Source organism: Acipenser ruthenus, chromosome 12 (genome assembly GCF_902713425.1).
Source record: "Acipenser ruthenus chromosome 12, fAciRut3.2 maternal haplotype, whole genome shotgun sequence".
NCBI lineage: Eukaryota > Metazoa > Chordata > Actinopteri > Acipenseriformes > Acipenseridae > Acipenser > Acipenser ruthenus.
This window is the reverse complement of record NC_081200.1, coordinates 32813776-32834283: the sequence shown is the minus strand read 5'-3', so window position 1 is coordinate 32834283 and position 20508 is coordinate 32813776. Positions and strand designations below refer to the sequence as shown.

At 36.5% G+C, this 20508-nt stretch overlaps 1 protein-coding gene across 3 annotated transcripts in view; it reads left to right on the top strand.

Annotated features, from left to right (window-relative positions):
• The window catches only part of LOC117417288 (guanine nucleotide exchange factor VAV3-like), a 73460-nt gene that overhangs the window by 30583 nt on the left and 22369 nt on the right, over nt 1-20508 (top strand). For 2 of the 3 annotated variants that reach the window (XM_034924897.2, XM_034924899.2), the window contains exons 3-14: nt 9882-9940; nt 10300-10365; nt 11828-11936; nt 12820-12912; nt 13017-13085; nt 14372-14475; nt 15040-15139; nt 15594-15689; nt 18016-18084; nt 19894-19980; nt 20095-20180; nt 20289-20421. In XM_034924897.2, the coding sequence (XP_034780788.2) occupies nt 9882-9940; nt 10300-10365; nt 11828-11936; nt 12820-12912; nt 13017-13085; nt 14372-14475; nt 15040-15139; nt 15594-15689; nt 18016-18084; nt 19894-19980; nt 20095-20180; nt 20289-20421 (1071 nt within the window). The remainder of the gene's footprint in view (nt 1-9881; nt 9941-10299; nt 10366-11827; nt 11937-12819; nt 12913-13016; nt 13086-14371; nt 14476-15039; nt 15140-15593; nt 15690-18015; nt 18085-19893; nt 19981-20094; nt 20181-20288; nt 20422-20508) is intronic. The other variant, XM_034924898.2, reaches the window with a different exon arrangement.

The window sequence follows — 20508 nt, the reverse complement described above, 5'->3', positions numbered from 1 at the left end:
GCAGCCTGCAGAGTACTTGTTTGTTTGCCATAGGCCTGTAAAAAAAGAAGACTGAGCTGCCACTTCCCGCTCACATACTGCAGTCTGGATCGGATTAGATTCATATCTGAGCGCATAGCTTTAGTATCGACAGAAAGTTCGGACAGTGAAGCTTTTACTGTTGGTGAAAAAAGCCTACAGCAGCTCCAACTGAGAATCAGACAGGAACGGCGAATCCTTAATGTGAGGCCCAATGCTCAGGTCAGCTGCGGGACCCAGGTTAAGCAGTTTTCTGACTTTTTTTCCAGAAGGAGAGGGGGTATTGGAGTCCATATCAGACTCCAGTCTGTTCTCTGTGGTTTCCATTAGAAGAAAAAAAAAACAATGAAAATGCCATCAGTTTGGTGTAGAAGTGTATCTTTTAACAATATGGGCTGTGGGTGTGTGAGTTTAAAAACTACGCCGCCATCGTAAGCTGAGTCCGACCGGAAGTCAAGTATGGATTTTTATAGGCTGACATTTCAATGTGTGCAGACGATTCATGGTACATCAGCTTTCGGTTTGGTTTCAATAAATGGAAACGCCTAACTGTGCAGTAAACATATATTATATTATTTAGCATGGTATCCACTTTTCTGCAGAATCCTTATTAGCTTTGCCCTTGAAATAAGTCTGACTGAAAGATGCAAAATAGATGAAGCTCCCAAGATTTCAAATGAGAACCCTGAATGTAAAACGAGACCAGAGTTTAAGAGCTCAGCATTTAAGAGCTCTCAGTGTGCCCTTGGGTTACATATTGATTATATACTAAAGCACAAACAGCAGCAAAGTTAAATCTTACTGTACTGTAATTCCAAGCCTGTCCTGTTTTACTAGAACAAAAATGATGTGCACACTCACCAATAATACTTACTGGTTAATCATTTTAAATTGTTTTCAGAAATAAAATCTACAATTATCAAATGATAAGAAAATGATGCTTAAAGCATATCGTAGAACAGTTTCCATCAATGAGAAAAGAATATTTCTTAAAATGTTTAAATAAGAACATAAATAAGGGAAAACAAACACAATGGGACGAGTTCCAACAATGCAGAAAGATGCATTTAAGCAACATTTGTCAATATATGTGGATGTTAGCAATAACAACCTCTTCCATCCTCTTGCATTTCCTAGTTAATTAACCTATTTCTGCAGCTACAGTAGATGGTGCTGAGGTGCTTGGAACTGGTTTGCTTCATTTTAATGTCATAACAAGTCAGGAACAGAGATGGAAGTCAAATTCAGGATAGCTTGTGTCCCAGAACAAAACACTGTAATCAAAAATATTTTTTAGAAATAAATTTCACAATAAAACAAATTGAAGAACAGTTCAATTAAAGATAAATTACGTAGAGGCGGCTTGTGATGGGGTACTCCCCACCCCTGTGCATATTATGTTTTGTGTTGTTTTGTATTTGTTGTATTTTTATTTAAATGTACTGTTTTGTGTATTTAAAACACACCATGTTATTGTTTTACAGCCTGGGTGGGGTTAGAATGCATCATCCAGATAAAATCATGAGGATGCATGATTAACAGCGAGTGCTTATTCATTATTATTATTATTATTATTATTTATTTCTTAGCAGACGCCCTTATCCAGGGCGACTTACAATCGCAAGCAAATACAAATACAAATACATTCATAAACTGGCTGTTGACCACGCATATGATAAAACCAGTGCCAAATGTGGTTTAGGGGTAAATTAGGTGATTGATAGCCAGTTGGCCTCTCGGCCACAATATAAAGACAAGCAGCTTTGGCTGAACAGGGTTAGTGTGTTAGAGGCAGAACGAGACGTGAGTGAAAGAGAAACTAAAAAGCTTAAATCAGAATTGCTACTCATGCTGGCTTGACACCAGCACAATACTTGTTTGTTCCATGTCTGTTTGTTTTGTTTGTCTGTTTTGGCCACTGTGCCATTTTGTTTCTGTAAAGTGTTTTGTTTTTATTTATTTTAAAATAAACCGGCGCACCGGCGCATTCATTCATATTCCAGCTCTGTTGTCTGTCAACTTACTTCCTGGCCTGCCGTCCCCACACGAGCCATCGTGTGACAAGGCTACATGCAGACTGCTAAGAAACTAATATGTATTATCAACATTTGTAGATGGAAATCTGCTTGGAATGGAAATTGCTTCTCTATTGCACATTTTCAGTGAGTTGACCTCAAAGTGGTATTATAGATGGGTTAAATGCAGTTTTAATGTAAACAAAGGTCTTTACATTAAATGGTGCTCAAAAACCCATTAGTTTTCCTGTACTAAGGCCCTGTCCACACTATGCCTTTAAACCGTATTAGTTGCATTTAAGCCGGCTTAAAAGTGCTAAATACGGTTAGCGTCCACACTACGCAGCATTTAATACCGTACTCGAGAAGCGGACTCGAGACCACCTCAGGAGGTAGTCTCGAGTCCGATTCTAATTAGATCGCATCAGGTAGTGCGGTTTATCAGAAGTGTGGACGCTGTAATACCATACTACATTTTTTTGTTTATCCTCCAATATCCCAAAATGCGTTGTGGTATGTTTGGCGAAATACTCAGAGCAGGCGCCTGAAGGACTTGCTATCAGTGTACACTCCGCACTAGGTATTCATTTTTATGCTTCAAAAAATCTGTCAGGACATCTCTGTTAATTAAACTAGTGGGGAAAATAACACAAACACAACGTTAAATTAAGCGACTGCAAAAATGAAATACGAGTTAAAAGTAGGATCGGGGATGAACAAATTACGTAATTTGTCAGCGCTGTTTGAAATAAAATTAAGAGGACCAGAATTAGGCTCAGGCAAGATATGAAGGTAAAAACAAAGATTGTTTTGTAATTAACAGCTTTTTCTGAGTTTAATTATAAAACAGAATCAGCTCAATTTGTTTAAAGGGACTTCACTTGATTAAAAATAAACCCTGAAAACTTCAAACCCTACGTGTGTGTGTCTGTGTGTGTTCGGATTTACTTTTTCCACAATACTTGTTATATTTATTTTTATTATTATTATTATCATTTATTTCTTAGCAGACGCCCTTATCCAGGGCGACATACAGTCGTAAACAAAAATACATTTCAAGAATCACAGTACAAGTAATAGTTTGTCTTTCATTTTAATATTGATGATGTTTAAAATATACCGTGATAATGACTGCCGTCGGCGATTGTAGGTATGAGAGTATATAACCGCGGCGGTTCTAGTGTAGTCCATAAATGCACATTGTGTGTGTGTCTGCAATATGGATTTTAGCAATATCGACCTATGTTAATATGGGGCATAACACATTATTTTAAAATACAATACAGTGCATGGAGGGATACTATCGTATTAATTTACACGGTTCGTTGCGCTGCTGGGAATTGTAACTGAACTATTCTAATGGTGTGTGGACGCATTAAGCCTGACTAAACATGAAACGGTACTTCAGTGTGGACGCTTTGAGCTGGATTAATTAGAGCGGTTTCGAGTACGGTTCTCGAGATCGGTTATGTAGTGTGGACAGGGCCTAAGTCACTGTAAACCTACATGACAGGCTTCTTCTTTTCACTTGATTGAAATCTGCCTCTTTCAGTTAAAGCTACAATCAGAATGAAAAATAGACATTTATGAACTACAATGAGGCTAATAATATATTTCGTTCTGAGAATATAGGTCTCGCTTCCTGACAACCACTGTAGACAGAGTCAGTATCTCTAAGAAAAGAGGAAATTGATACCCTAGCCATAGTAATATCCTTAACATTAAAAGCATAAGCACAGCATTTCCTATTAGGCAAAAGTGTCAAACCCTGAGCTTTAGACTCTGCTGAAATTATATTACTGTCTCAACCGGTGATATTAGATTAGGCAAGTGATTATGGTGTTATTGTTCACCTTTTTATTCTTATGATATATTTACTTTGTAAATACAGTGCTTCTGGTCATTTCACAATGCAGTGGTTAAGGTATGTTGACATTATCAGTCCATTTCTTTGTGGAATGGTTATTGAAGTTTCCACCAGTAGTTTAAGCCTGGTTTCATCTGATTTATTAGGAGTGTTCTACCTGGTTCATGCCCTTATGGTCTGTCTGGTGTTTGACTTGGCAGGCTGGAGTTATTGGGTTGATACAGGAGTGCTCTTCACTGGAAAGAAGAAAATAATGAATTTGGCGTCAACTGGACCCATTGAATGAAAGATTCAAGAGCTATCTGTAAATCACATCACGTCCATGTGCTCTGGTAGTGCCATTACTGAGTAAAATGGGCAGAGCTGAAAAGTGGAAGTGGAACAGTGTAAAATAATTCAGCGTTTCACTCCAGCCAAAGCATTCTTTAATGAGGCACTGTGAACAGGACATGCCAAATGGTGCAATAATACAAGGTCCAGACAAAGTTTTATCTCCCAAAAACACTCCATTGCAGTGTTTATTAATTTTGTACAAAAAGAATTTCCAAAAATAAAGCAGGTCGCCCTTATACCAGCAATGGTATAGGGGAAGCAAAAACACGGTGGGTTTCAGTCCCAAACAAAAAATAAACAGAAACAAGACCCTCCGACGGCCACCCTTCCTCCGTGCATGAAACTGTGCTGGTGGGTCAAGTGGCTGTGAGTGTTCAGTGATTCCCTGTGCTGTGCTGTGCAGTGAAACGGTGACTCGGGTGATCGCTGGCTCAGTGGCTGCAGTTCCGGCCTCCTTGGTCCTCCTTGGCAACTGTGAACACAAAAACAAAACAAAGCTCAGCCTCCGGCTGCTTAGTGTTTGAACACTCAGCGTAAGGGGCCGTACTTGCGTAGCTGCGTCCCCTTTGTACTACCCAACTCCTCCCTGCAATCAGCTCGGCGCCGCGGTGTAACCAATCGCCGCTTGGCCCGCAGCTGATCGCATGTGAGTCGTTTCATGTACTGACAGCTACGACTTTCTGTTTCCGCCCACCGTCGAGTCGACCCGTTATGGGGAAGCGTACTACCAACCTTACACGGCACCCTTTCTGATCGGGAGGGAGATTTACAGCATTGATTCTTTTTCTCTTTATCACAGGCACATTTTAGACTTCTGTGGAATTTCACAATTGCATCTTGATGCTAGAATGTGAAGGTCGACAATGGGATTCAGTTTTTGTTTTATGTGTTTAAAATGGTACTCCAAAGTTGAATGCAGTTTGTACCAGAAAGTGGATCATTTGAAGGTCCTGTACTGTAATACACTGCTGATTTGTATATGTTTTTTTTGTATTGTGACATTTATTATTAATCAACAGAACTCCGCTGGTGTCAATTGAATGCATTGTTTATTATACAGTGTACCGAATGTGGGGTGGGTTCTATATTCCATGTAATGTGTATTACATTTTACAAGAACGCTACTGTAATTCAATTTAAAACAATACAAGGATTGCTAAATGATTCTGCAGTGACAAGGCATAAATCAGGATTCATAGTAAGCATTATTTTGGAACAGAAAATGTGCTGTAGGCATAGCTCATACTGTAGTAAATACATTTTGAGAGTTTCAATTTAGATTAAACATATTGTGAAGGCTTTCCAAATGTTTCAGCTAAAACGTTTTACCTCGACACTCAAGAGAATGTATTTAATTCACAGTTCGGTGAGTTTGCTTGGGAATCCAGTTAGTATGTTAAGACAACATAAATAGGCACTAGTTTATCACTACAATCATACTTGTGAGGAGTATTGCCCTGAAACATAAGGCAGACTTATCTGGGGAAGAGCATCCTGACACAGATAAGAGATAAACCCAGCGATTCATGTCACCTGAGCTCGGGCAAAACCTCACACTGCAGCTGAAAAATAATCTTTGCAGAACTAAACCACTTTTACTCTAGGGGAAGTAAAAAAAAAACAAAAAACTTTTAACACCTGTCTGTATGTCACTCGTACATGTTTTCATTCATCTAGAGAACCCCTTGTCAAATTCTGATGAAACTTGCTCAGGACATTATTTAAACTAATCTGGGGTGTATGGAGGCACCCTGTTTGTCTGTCTCTCGGTCCATAGTCACACACGTCTTTAGGTATATCTAGAGAAGTGCTTATGCAATTCGGATGCTATTGAGAGTATCAGAATCTGAGGATGATGATATGAAGGCATGTGTCCTTCTGCTTGTACATCAGTATTACATTTGTACATGTGCACACTGTAAAAATAGGTCAGGGAGACTGGCATGCTTGTTGACAGTGTTATACCTATTCCTTGTATAGACTAATAGTGTAATAGTAAACAGCTGTGAAGGGGAGTTGTATTTCGCAGTGGTTATTGGCCCAGCAAATGCATGCCCATAAGCTGTTGAGCTGAGAGTCTGTGTAGGCTAAGGGAGGAGCTGGAGCTTTCCACAGTACTGTTTATTTCCGTAATCTTTGCATGACTGAGTGGCCGGGTTATCTGACTGAACTACCCTCTTGCTTTGCACAATTATATGAGTAAAGAGAATGGAGAAGTGGACATAAGCAAATGTTTTTGTTTTTTTTTCCTGAAACAAATATGAGTCATTTTTAATGTTTGCAGCCATTAAAGTGTGTGATGTCCCAACTTCACGGTCCTTTTTAGGTGTTTTTAAGAGATGTTCATTAAAAGTATGCAGTATTGAGATATATATTTAATTTTCTATAGTTTTTAAAATAGCCCTGCATATAAAACACGTTATGATAATTATGATTACCCCACCATATTATTTAAACATTACAGAATTATAAAATAGAGTGACTTTATAATAAGAATTCAAATCCTGAAGGGAGGGTTTTTAGGTTAAAGTAGACCTTAACAGAGCTGAATAGAAAACAGAGGTATATCTTTGGGGATTTAGTTGTTTCCTTATAAAGAAACAGTGGGTGTTGCAGACTTTAACATGCCTTCCTTTGTGCCCTGGATAATTAGTGCAGTGGGCTGTATTTCAGAAATGTGGGCCCCTTGAAGACCTGTAATTTGAACCACAAGAAAGATAAAGACAACTTCAATGAGTGTTCCCTTTGCAGTTTCCCCCTTTTTTTTAGATTGTCGAATTAGTTCACTGAAGTTCCTCTTGGATGCAAGGAGATATGCAAAAACATAGAATGCCAAAAAAGGGAATAAAGCTGATTAATTCAATTAATGAAAGAGCGGGAAAGCAAATCTACAGCATTTATGTTGTCTACAAATTATGTTGCAGAGGTTTGTAGCACAGTAGGTTTTTTTTGTATTGAACTGTCCTTCATCAAAGTACAAATCTATACCAAACAGCAAGCATAGCACTGCTGTAGCAGTATTGTATTGCATTAACAGAGTGGATGGGTAGACATACTGTACAAAAACATTCAATATCGATCTTGTGAATCAGTGACCTACTCTACCCCTCATTACTACTCTAAATTCTGCACTAGTGTGTTATCATGGATGTTTTCATACTGTCTGGAGCTCACTGAAGGATTAACACTGTACTGTTTATACATGTTATTAATTTAATGCAGATCCACTAACAATTAAGAGAGATTAAATAATAATAATTAATTAAATGTTTGAAGAGAGCAGCAAAGTTAAGTTAAATGCTGGTTCTAAAAAACACACAATTACAATGCAAATAATCATTTTTTGATAAAGGGACACACGCTACTTTAAGGGGCACTTATTAATTGTTAACAAGTTGCACACTGACACATTCATAATTAATTGTAATTATTATTTTTTTTACTGCTTTACTTGATTCCACAAATACACCATCCCTTTGTATCCTGTATGGTATTTATGGAACACCCACACATCCAGTAAGTCTTCTATGTGTATGGCGTAAAATGATTGAAAATGTAGGTGTATGTAAATTGATTTCCTCTGTCAAGTTTATATTGCACCCTAAAATGTTAAAACAAACCTTGTTGGAACTTCCATTAACAAACTACTGTTTTGCATTCCAAGTACAGTAGACTTATATTTTACATTCTACAGTCATTGAACATTATTCCAGATTGGTAAGGGCTACAAGTTCATGAAACCGCACCATTCCTTTAATAGTGTCCTGTTATGTTAGATGCTACATTATGTTACATGGCAATTGAATAGAACTGGAAAAATGATCAAAACTTAAACCACAAAAGGTAATTAATTAATTTGCTTTAAATTACAGGTTGTATTTGTGATATATTAAAAAATAAACAAATCACTAGCACACTAAAAGTACATGCAGCCTTATTACTTGTACTCGATAAATAAACAAATACATCACAGCATGTGCAGGCCTTAACAGGTTTTTATTTCATCCAGATTTACATTTAGATCAGGGACAGACAGTCCATTTTAATAGGAGCCCTATGGTTTTTTTGCAACCTATACAGCAATATTTTTTCTTACGTCAAGAATTTTGCAACCGGCTTTGAGTTACCTTGACAAAATAAGACACTATGCAAACATATTGGCGCTGCCTTTAACTGGAGGGCAAGGCCGCTCTTGGAAAGTGTTAAAAAATAACACGACAAATGCTAACAAATGCTGATCGCAACACTTTCTAGTTTCAAGGGAATTGCTAATGGCTATTTTCTACAACTTTAATTTCCAGTTTGTGAGAAATTTGAACAGCACGTACAGTAAAAATAAATTAGTGAAAGCTGTGAATTCCAAATTCATGTACCTACTTCCTGTGGAAAACAGCTGCCATCCTAGCCTTTTGTTTTATTTTAATTTGAGTTTTTTTTTTTTTTTTATGGACCATGTGTTGCTAAGCTGGTGAAACACATGTCTCCTGTGAAAAAGATGTATTATACAAAATAGCAAAAACATGTTTTTTTTTTTTTTTTTTGGATTATGCATGAACTGATAATGTATGCTGCAGTTAATGTTTGAATAATTAAAAATGCAATTTAATAATTTCAGGATAGTAGTTAAAGGGATTTTGTACAGCACTTAGCACTTAGAATTAGGTATATACAAAATTGCTCATGTTTTTTTTGTCATCAGTATTCTGCTAGCTTAATAATAATAATAATAATAATAATAATAATAATAATAATAATAATAATAATAATAATAAATGTATACACCATTGTAAGGGTGTTCAGTGTACATGGTAGTGTAGTTCTGAGGCTAGGTTGTAGCTTATCAAGTGTTCCAGTCAATATGAGAAGTGACATCTAATGGTGCCATACTCATGTTTGTGATTTTAGGGAGCACCTTGTTTTAACTATACAGTATATGTTTTTTTTTTCACCTGAGGCAGTTAGCATTACTAATTTTAGAGCAGTGTGTGCCACCTAGTGGAAAAAGAGAAAAATGAACCCACAGAAAGAAAAATGATTTTCCCTGTAGAAACAGAATCCATAATGTTTCTCCCCTGTGTTTTCTAAATTTAAAAAGATCAGAATTCCATGGAGAAAATGAAACACAGTGGGGTTGTCTTATTCCTTCACGTCTCTTTTGTTATTTTCTCTTATTATAAAGTAAAGGTGTTTGTGTTTGTTTTTAAATGTTGCCATCTTTAAAAGTGTTAGAGATGGTATTATTGCAGGTAATATTTATCTGCTTTTCTAAGATCAATTGTATGATGTTTCCTGTCAGACTGTACAACCTTTTTTCAACAGAAAGCCCTTTGTAACTAATATGTTATTAACACTTGTGTAATCATCTGAATAATATTCCATAGTCATAAAATAGAACTATAAAGTAGCATTTTACAATATTTATATTGACTGCATTTTACAACCCTTAAAAATCAAATAGAATTTTCTGCTAACAACCTTGCTTTGAAAACCTGTTATAACACATCCCCAATACTGTGGATATCCCCAATACTTGTGATATGTTGTTATTTTCTTTCCAGAGAGTGAGATGCAGTAATCAGCCAATTTAATAGAAGTGTACATTATGACATTTCACACAGCTGTTCAGTGATGTTTTCTCTTTTCTTTAGGTTATTGAGACCTTATCACGACTTTCTCACACAGTTATAGCACAACATACAGGAATAAGGTAGGTGTCAATTAATTTTAAGAAAATGCATATTATTATATACATAAAGCTAAAAATAGTAAATGGTATTTATGTAACATGTGTTTTATTTATTTCATACCTTTATGGCTTAATATGAATAGCATGTCCTTAATACATATCATACTGTATTATTTATTTATCTTTAAATTATTAATATTTTCAATAATGTTGCATACCCATACCGGTCATTTTTTCACACACAAATCAAACATCAATAATAAGATAACATCGAGGCCTCATTCATTTTTTGCACATCAGATTATATGTGTTCAGGGGCACAGAGGTTTAAAAGGTTTTCTCGAGGTCAAGCAGAAACCGTTGTGTTTTTCTCCCTGCAGGCCATTTCCAACAGAAGAAAGTGTGGGTGACGAGGATATCTACAAAGGTCTAGATGAGTTAATCGAGTATGTATGAAATTGTAATGTTATCCCTGAATCAAAAGATTAAAAACCAGATTAAAAACATGCTTTGGATATATTTTGGTAACTGTAAGGAGACTGCAATACCCCTCAACCATCACCAGATTATAAAGAAAACTAATAAACCCTTTAAAAATTCTCATATTCAGGAGGGACCCCAGTGGGTTCACTTTGGGAGATGCATTTATTGCCTCTTGATACGCACTGTTTCTGATAGATATCTGGATAGAATAAACAGGCCCACAGAGCTATAACTGCATAGCTTTGCGTTTATTTGTTTGCAAAAACATTATTACATTGAGGTTTTCACTGTAATTACCATCCCATTTGGAATCAAATGGTTTAGGAATAACCATACAGTCAATTCCCATAAAATATCAGACATAAATGCTAAACATAACGAAAAGCTTCCCAAAGGTAGAGTGCAATACCCACCCCCACCCCCCATTCTTTTGTCTTTGATTAGGCGCTGCCCTTCAGGGGAGATTTAGAACATATTAAACTATTGCAAATCTCTGGGTGACAACAATCTGTTGCCCAGGGAAGACACTGCTGACAAGGCAGGCCTGTAGCTACTTTCAGCCTGTCTCTGGAAGTTCAGGCTTCTTGGCCATGCATCAGGGTTCTTTCATTAGTGCCAACAGACAAAGGCAAAAAGACATCAAGCATTCCCTACCTCTTATGTGCCCTGTAGCTCTTTATGATACACCAGGGAAAAGACAGTAGCCACTGAAACAGGCACAATCTGTTACATTGTGCCATTTCCCTTTGCTCACCATACCCATTTCTGTCTGATTGTGGTGCATTCGTACAGTACTATATAGTCAAGTACATGTGCAATTACAAAATTAAAAGTATTGTTTGTTTTCCCTCTTGCTGATAAATAGAAAAGGCTTTAGATTGCTGTAGCAGTTTTTCCTAATATTGACAGAAGAACTGCCAGCAACTGCATTGCACAGGAGTTTGATAGACTTGCATTGTGCTAGGGCAGCACATTACTCTAGAATTACTTGTTGAGGGGATTCGTCCTGGCTGGGGAATAGAACTTGTGCTGTCTGGGCCCAACTCTTTCAGTAACTGGAAGGGCATGATGAAGAACACTGAACTGTATTTGCAAAGCAATATGAAACTATACAGAATTGTCAGTAATGAATACATCCCTTTAATGAGCATAGGTTTTTGGCCTACGTATGAGATTGTGAACAAACTACAAATGCATTTCCCCTTTTAATAAAATAGTATCATTACAATGCAGCCATTGGAAAGAACTATATACTGCAAAACTGTCATTGTAATTACAACTAATAATTTAAAGGGGAAGTGAATTTGGCCATATGATTTAGCTGACTGTGTGGCGTTTTGAAATACTGAGAAACAGCACCCCAATCTTCCCCTCCCTCCCAGTGGTATACCTATGGATTCAGACTCTGTTTTTTCTCTCCTTTAGTGAAAATGAAGTAGAAGATGAGGAAGATCTGTATGACTGTGTTTATGGAGAAGATGAAGGAGGGGAGGTTTATGAAGACCTGATGAAGACTGAAGCTGCACCCCCGCCTGTATGACGTTCTTTCTTTTTTTGAATATTATCTTTTCATAAATTGGTCCCCTGCAGTTCCCATGAGTGCCCTTTAGGAGTGCTGTTGTTTGCTGTTTACATGAGCATGTATACTGTATATTTGTTGTCCTGCAGCCAACTATTCCAGTATGGCAATGTCTGGCCACTAGATGGTGCCAAACTAAAGCCACATATGTATGTCTGTGGCAGGTAAAAAAAAATAAAAAATTAATAAAAAAAAATAATAATAATAATAATAATAATAATAATAATAATAATAATAATAATAATAATACAAAAAAAGGTAAAACAATCTCTTGGTATTTGCAAGAATGATTGCAAATGTAAAAAAGGAAGGTGACACAAAAAATATATTTTTTAAAATTTGAAGCTACTAACTCTAACAAAGTATTGCATATACACACACGCACGCACGCACGCACGCACACACACACACACACACACATATATACACTAAACTTAATAATAAATAATTCAAATTCTGCGCTGATGAGTTTTACTGAGTCTCAGTGCTTTTTCTGGAGACAAAACAACTTCACAGGCTTGAAGTGTGTAATAATAATAATAATCTTTATATAGCGCCTTTCATAGTGGACCACCATCACAAAGCGCTTTACAAGATACAAGACTAGGGCGTGTGAACTATACATCAGCTGCAGAGTCACTTACAACAACATCTCATCCGAAAGACAGAGCACAAAGAGGTTAAGCGACTTGCTCAGGGTCACACAATGAGTCAGTGGCTGAGGTGGGATTTGAACCAGGGCCCTCCTGGTTACAAGCCTGTTTCTTTAGGCACTGGACCACACAGCCTCCTAGCTGGTGTACCTGCAGAATGAACACGGTCTTCTTTTTTAATACAGAAACAGGCTGAAACTGACATTCGCAGCTGCTGTCTTCAAGAAATCAAACAGACAGAAGAGAAATATACTGAGACGCTGGAGTCGATAGAGAGAGTACGTACAGCTTTAAGCCTTTACAGGTGTTTTCTTTTTCATTATATATCTCTCAAGGCCAGTTTAAAAAACACAACTAATATTTCAGATTTTTGTTTCTGCAGTATTTTATGACTCCGCTGAGAAAATTTGTATCCGCCACAGAGATTGAAAAAGTATTTGTTAACGTTCCGGTAAGTATTTTATTTGTGTGTGTCAGATAGCTTCATCCATTTGAGCTGTTTGCTCTGGAATTCTCTATTTTGTGACTGATAAATCCCTGTTTCCTGGAAGTTTTGTTTAAGCCACTCACTTACAAGGCATAAATCAAGATGAAATGTACTTAACATTTACTAGGAATTTACTCACGACAAACTATAATTCCTTAAACATGCCAATACAAGGGTAATGTCAACTCCGTAATAGGAGTACGATTCCAAATAGCAAGCAAAACAATAATACACACAAAAACATACTAATATTTTAAGAAAGTATATGTTTTAGCACAATTTATAAAAGCAATATAAACTTAGGCAGCAGTGTGGAGTAGTGGTTAGGGCTCTGGACTCTTGACCGGAGGGTCATGGGTTCAATTCCCGGTGGGGACACTGCTGTTGTACCCTTGAGCAAGGTACTTTACCTAGATTGCTCCAGTAGAACACCCAACTGTATAAATGGGTAATTGTATGTAAAAATAATGTGATATCTTGTAAGTCGCCCTGGATAAGGGCGTCTGCTAAGAAATAAATTAGAAATAAATTATTAGATGCAGATTTTGTAGTCTCTTTGTTGGTCCAGCCCTTTCTTAAAATTTGGTTAGACACTATGTCTAGCCAAGGACAAAAGTCACTCTCAATAGTCCTAGAATAAGCTGTGTTACCATCCCAGGGTTCATGTTTATAAGAAGAATCCTATCTCTTAGACGGTTTGTCGTTGGATTAATGTCTCAGAGGCTTGTCATACACTGAGCACAATGTCAGATAAAATGAGCACAGTGGGTGGACTATACACTACAGGAAAAAAAAAAGAAAAAACTTTTGTAAGAAAAACAAGGAGGCAGAACAGAAGCAATACTTTTGGTCTCATGTTATAGAAAATTGGTTTGTAACAGGTAGAGAGACTAATAGATAATTTGCGACATAATTACCATAGAATGAAATGCTCACCAATGAACTAGGCAGATGTGTCACTTCACTCTTTCATTTAGTAGTGTGGTTTCTTTTGTTACCTGTCAAAGGTGCTGTAAGTAGGGTTTTATAATAGCTTGTCTTATCATTACTTTGCATCTGTATTGCTTGGACTGCCTCATCCTTTTTGTATCATTTTTTTTTTTTTTGCATCAGTTCACTATATCAAGTCACTCATTTAACAAGCATACAAATAATTTTCAAAATGTCTTAACATATTCTATTTGATGTCAAAGAATTGTATGTGCATACATTGCAATACATTTTTTTCATCACAGCTAATTTTATTTCAGGAACTTGTGAAAGTCCACAAAAGCCTAATGCAAGAGATCCATGACTCCATCTCAAACAAGAATTCCCAGAACCTATACCAGATATTTATTAACTACAAAGAAAGGTATTGATTATTATATTGTTTTTCATTACTATTCAAATGTGTTTAAATAGAGAAATACCTATACCAATCCCTTATAAGCAATTATAGGATGAATCCTATAATCATAGTATCACAAAACAATCAGTTCACTTATTTAGCTAGGTAATTATCCATTGAGAACATTCTCATTTGATGTCCAAGTAAAGCTGCATCATATATGTCTAAAAATCTGTTGTGAATACATTATTTGATGGCAATAATTATTATCATTTTTTTTTATCTTTGTAGTTCTCTGCAATTTCCGATAATCAATTGATTATCATAACACTTACCATAACACAACGCAATATAATGATCAGTAGCTAAAGTGGTCAATGGAAATATGCATGCATAACATTTGGTTATCAACAGTGAGCTGAAGTCATGTTGCTTAGGATATATATCTGTCATATCCATCATCAGGGATACTTTTAGGAGTAATTATTTTATAGTTATTTCTAAGATAAACACCTCATTCTGAGGATATTGTGTAAATGTTTATGCTGCAGAATATGTTCCTATCTTCATTGTGCTCTATACCATTAGATTGCTCATCTATGGGAAGTATTGCAGTCACGTAGAAACAGCCATAGCCGGCTTGGACGACATCTGCAAAGAGAAAGAAGATGTTCGGTTAAAGCTCGAGGTACAGTAATATAGTCTTGTGGGACTTTTAAAAAACATAATGATCTCCAATCACCATCATGTGGCCAAAAGCAGCCATTACAATTATTTACGTGGTCCAGTAGAACATTGTTATAAAAGCGAAGGTGCTGTTTACATCTTTAAAATAGAAAGTTGTGTTTCATGTGAATTTATTGATCATTTTAAGATTGCATTTTATTGCTTCATTTTATGTATTTTTTTTTTAAAGAATCAAAACATGTTGCTTATCAATTAGAATTGTTCTCAAATTTTCTTCAACAAGAATTAAGAATTATTTAAAGTGGAATGCAAGCGTATGGTTGTTGTAAGCAACAACCTGTGAAGTCACATGATCAAAGCTGTGTTTAAAGACAGTGGAAGAATGAAGGGTATCCACAGTATAGTGTATGGTTATGATTTTGTGTGCTAGTAGTAATACATTGATTTTCTCCTAGGAATGCTCAAAGAGGGCAAATAATGGGAAGTTTACCTTGCGAGATCTTCTGGTTGTCCCAATGCAGAGAGTTCTTAAGTACCACCTGCTTCTTCAGGTAAGCAGTGCTCAGCTTGTGCATAGTCTGCAAACTCCATACTCACAAATAACAAAGAATATAAAGTAACACTGGTATTCCTGGAGCCTGATTTCAAATGAAGGCTCAGTTTTATTCATAAATATAATCAATTTTTATTCTGGTGCCATTCCTTTCAGTAAATTCCCCTAACTGCTAGTGTTACCTTTTATAAATAACAGTATTTTATTTTTAACAAGAAAAACACATTAATGCTATGCCTTGGTTTTATAATAATGTAACAGTAAATATCACTGTTAACAGTAGTTGGTTGGCTGTGTAATTCAACTCTGAATGGTAACTTATTGACTTTAAACAAGCATTACCAGCTCTTGAAGCAGCATTATCTGCTGTAAAAAACAGATAACAAGACATTCTATTTAAAACGTTTGTCAAAGGAATGTACTTGTTTCTTTTAGTATTTTCACATGCCCTGTAGAACAGTCTGCATTTACATTTTGCATCATAAAATAGATATTCATTACAAGCTGGGGTAGGACTTTGGCCAGGTGATGAAGTTGGTCAGGCTATGATGTTTTAGCAGCAGCTCACTTTGTTCCACTGAGCTGAACACCTGCTGCTGATCCCACTGATGGATAGTAGCTGTAGGGAGGCTTTCAGCATCATCACTCAGAAGCCAGCTTATATGTTCCATGCCACAGGGGGTCTTCACAGGTAGTCTGCTTTTTCTTGTCAGAGAGTTTGTAGGTTCATAGTCAGTTTTCCAACTTTTCTGTCCTTCCCTATGATATAAATCAGTAAACACTTGTCATGTGTTTATTAATTTAACTCATTCATTAATGAATGAATCATTTACCATTTAATCAGCACGGTCCGAAGTTAGACCAGGTTACTCTATAAAACAACACATAAAGTCATAGTAGTACATACGTAAAAAGATACAGCGTGTGATCAAACACAGTAGTAAAAGGAATAGGTTAACAAGAATTTGGTTTTGAATCAGTTAAGGTTTATGTATGCTTAAAACCTCTTACGCCCTCTAGTCCCGCGGGCGGAACACGGAACTGCACGTAAATATTATATTTCATAACTCATTTTTAATATTATTACAAAAGCAAAAGAGAAAAAAAGCTGACTCGATATCAAAACCGTTGTTTTCCTACCGTCAAACAGCGACGGAATTTTTCGAATCCGTCATTTCACCGCAGAGATATCCCATTCACAATGTGTCTAGTACCCCCATGCATTCAAAACAAAAGCAATCGACTAGCTTGCGTTTTGCTGCTCTGGTCTTACAACCTTGATGACGGTAAAGTCTCTGATCACGTTGTAGGGGAGGTCACAAGCTTTCCATTCATACATTTACTTTGTTTGTAACCCAATCCATCACAGAGTAATGATGTGCAAACAAACACGCCCACCTCTTGAATGAGATAAGGGGAAAAAAAAAAAAAACCCTTTCAGAGGCAAATGCATGTGGCAATAGCTAGCCTGTGAGGTGCCAGAAGATAACATCCCTTTTAGAACTTAGTATATCAATTGACATAAATATTTACACAATGTTTATTTTTGGAGAGGTTTGGGGACCCTTGGGCTTAGCTTTGTAAAAACTCCTGTAGAATTTGATCCCTTTGTTCAAACAGTTCCAAATTTTTACCCAGTATATTAGACATGTTGGTGAAGCACTGGAAAAAATCTGGCTCTTTTCATTTGCTACAAGTTGAAAAAATGACTATTTTTTCTGGATATCTCCTACCAGTGTGGTACTGAGTAAGACTTTTATCACACCTGAGGTTTTAGTCTTGATGCCCAAAGGGTTACCTTGAATTCAAGCCCTGAACCATGCCTGTGCTGTCTATACTTTGGAAGATATTGTGATTTATTTAAGGGCACAGCCCCCCAGGCGGAAATTGTCTGTGAGGGGCTGGGGTTTTGACAGGTTAAGAGATCATGCATTATAATGTAACTGTAGTTGTTTGATTACTAGTTTTGTAAAATTAGCAGGTGTATTTCTCCTTTCAATTTATTTTTTTTGTAACTCTTTGGAAATACATTATGATTCGTTAATTCATCAACTGATTAATATGTACCATGTTTCAATAAGGGAAACAATACAAATATTAAACATTCCCACAGAAAGAGCTTCTACACAGGTCATGATGGGGCCCATTGCCCTCAAGCAGGTGGGTTGCAGCCCTAATTAGAACAAGGAATATTTTGCTGGTTCTGATTTCCTTGTCTGCTGCTTTGTTCCACTCTTCACCACTAATTGGCTTCTGAAAAAATAAAAACAAGCTTCAATGCAGTCTATTACAGTTGACATTATATGTTTGTTTTCATTAAACAGGAATTAGTCAAACACACTCATGATCAAACTGACAAGAGTAATTTACGAATGGCCCTCGATGCCATGAAGGTAAGAACCCTTGCGTGCTCTAAATGCAGAGTTGTTTTTGTGTGCACTGTATGACCTTTTTTTATTTAATGTGCCAACTCTATATTTTTAGAATTCATGTCTCTCCCATGGTCAATAAAAAAACTGCTGATTCGGCCTAATAATAATTTGGCCAAGAAATATTGCTGCTACGTTCTTTTAGAAAGTAACCATTTACATTTTCTTTCTCATCCATATGCTTTTTTTTTCATACCGTATTCAAGAAGTGGACAGTTATTACATAAGAACATAAAAATGTTTACAAACGAGAGGAGGCCATTCGGCCCATCTTGCTCATTTGGCTGTTAGTAGCTTATTAATCCCAGAATCTCATCAAGCAGCTTCTAGAAAGATCCCAGGGTGTCAGCCTCAACAACATTACTGGGGAGTTGGTTCCAGACCCTCACAAAAAGTGAGGGTATTACAGAAGTTAATTAAGTTTATAGGAGGGTTTCACCAGTGAAGCTGGTTGTCAGTAGATAAATACTGAGCACCTTTTTACTGTATTTTATTTTTATTAAGACCTTATAAAAACAGCTACATATAAGCCCTTTACAACCATATAGAAAATGGTTTGCTCTGCTTTGTATTACACACAGCAAGAACAACCCCTGTTAATCACTGTAAATTAAGCTGGGATACCATGTTCTCAAAAGGTACTGAACAATTAAAGTATGTCTTTTAAGTCAAGAAAACCCTTTAAGATGCAGTACTTTATTGCTTCCACAATCCCCAGTCTACAGTCAATGCATATTACCTTTCCCCTTGCAGCCTCTTGTTGCAAGTAAAGGATATGTGAATATGAGGTGCTTTCTTTCCCAAGGTGTGAATATGAAGTGCTTTCTTTCCCAAGGTTTAAATGAAGTTAATGTAAAATCTAAATATTTACCATGATTGATAGTTGTCTACGTGACCTTTAACAAAGAAAAACATGTATATGTTTTTCACAACTCATATCCATGGTCTTGTGCTTCTGAAACTCATGCAAAGTGGCTTTAACATGAGTTCTGTGGGAAAAATACTATACCTTGGAGCTGAAATTTAAAAGTGTCTTCCTGACAACTGTCCAGAATTTCACCTTCGTGCTGTTTATCCCACAGAACTAATTTTACTTCCATGTTGCATCGCCACATTTTCGCTATAGACAAGAGCTGTAGGCAAGTGTCAAATGATTATTTTCTGTCAGGGTCAAATGCCCTTTGGGACTACCTGATACTGAAGGTCACCCAGAGTCCTTCATGGGGACATCAATGTGAAAGCCCCACACTCTCAGGTCATACAAAACTTAAGTACAGTATAAAAGCTGCTTCATAATATATCTTGCAATGGATATAGTCGGGCTCTTGTCTGTGCATATGTACTCTAATTTTACATGCAGTATACTTATAGATAATCGTTCATCCAACTGTGTTGAAATGTTCCAATTACATTCATGACAGTTTTATGTTCAGAATCACTCTGAAAATAAAATGCGCCCGTGCATACTGTACAGACTAGACTTGTTTTTAGTTACAAAGAATAACTCCAAACACTGTATATATACATCTCATGGTGACATTTTCATGGACTGACACCAAGGCTATATCTTGTGAAATTCTGGTCTGGTTTTCCAAGAAATGTGCCTTTAAAAAAAAAAAAAAATGCTATTTTGTATATACTGTGTGTGTAGCAATTCTTATCTGTTTTGCTGTGACACTCTCATTTTGTATTTGCTGCTATGGAAGGGTATATGTATGTTACTGACTTTGTGATTCAATGTAATACTACTTATTTTTAACTCCTGTATTGCAGGATCTGGCTCAATATGTAAACGAAGTAAAAAGAGACAATGAAACACTGCGTGAGATTTATCAGTTTCAGTTATCCATTGAAAACCTGGTAAGTCACACAAGTATTTTTGTCTGTGAAGCTTTAACACCAACACTTATACACCCCCCCCCCCCCCCCCCCTTTTTTTTTCCTTCTAAATAATAATCTTAAATTTATTTTCAGAATCAGTCTCTTAGAAACTACGGAAGACCAAAAGTAGATGGAGAAGTGCGAGTAGCTTCACTGGATAAACGCGCAAAACAAGATAGGTGAGTTTGTTTTTATTTGTTTTTCTACATAAGTTTGTTTTAATCACCTCTTTTGAAGAAGCAGCTTTAAAAAAAATGCACGGTATCTTTTTTTTTCTTTGGCCCCAGACATATCTTCTTGTTTGACAAAGCTGTGATTGTTTGCAAAAGACGAGGCGATAACTATGAAATGAAGGAGGTGATTGATTTGCACAACTTTAAAATCACCAACAACCCAACGACAGATAAGGAAAACAAAAAGGTCTGTAACTGACCATGGTACATATCACAAAAACAACATCCAAACAAATGTGTTACTGTATACAGTATGAAATAACTAAGAGTACTG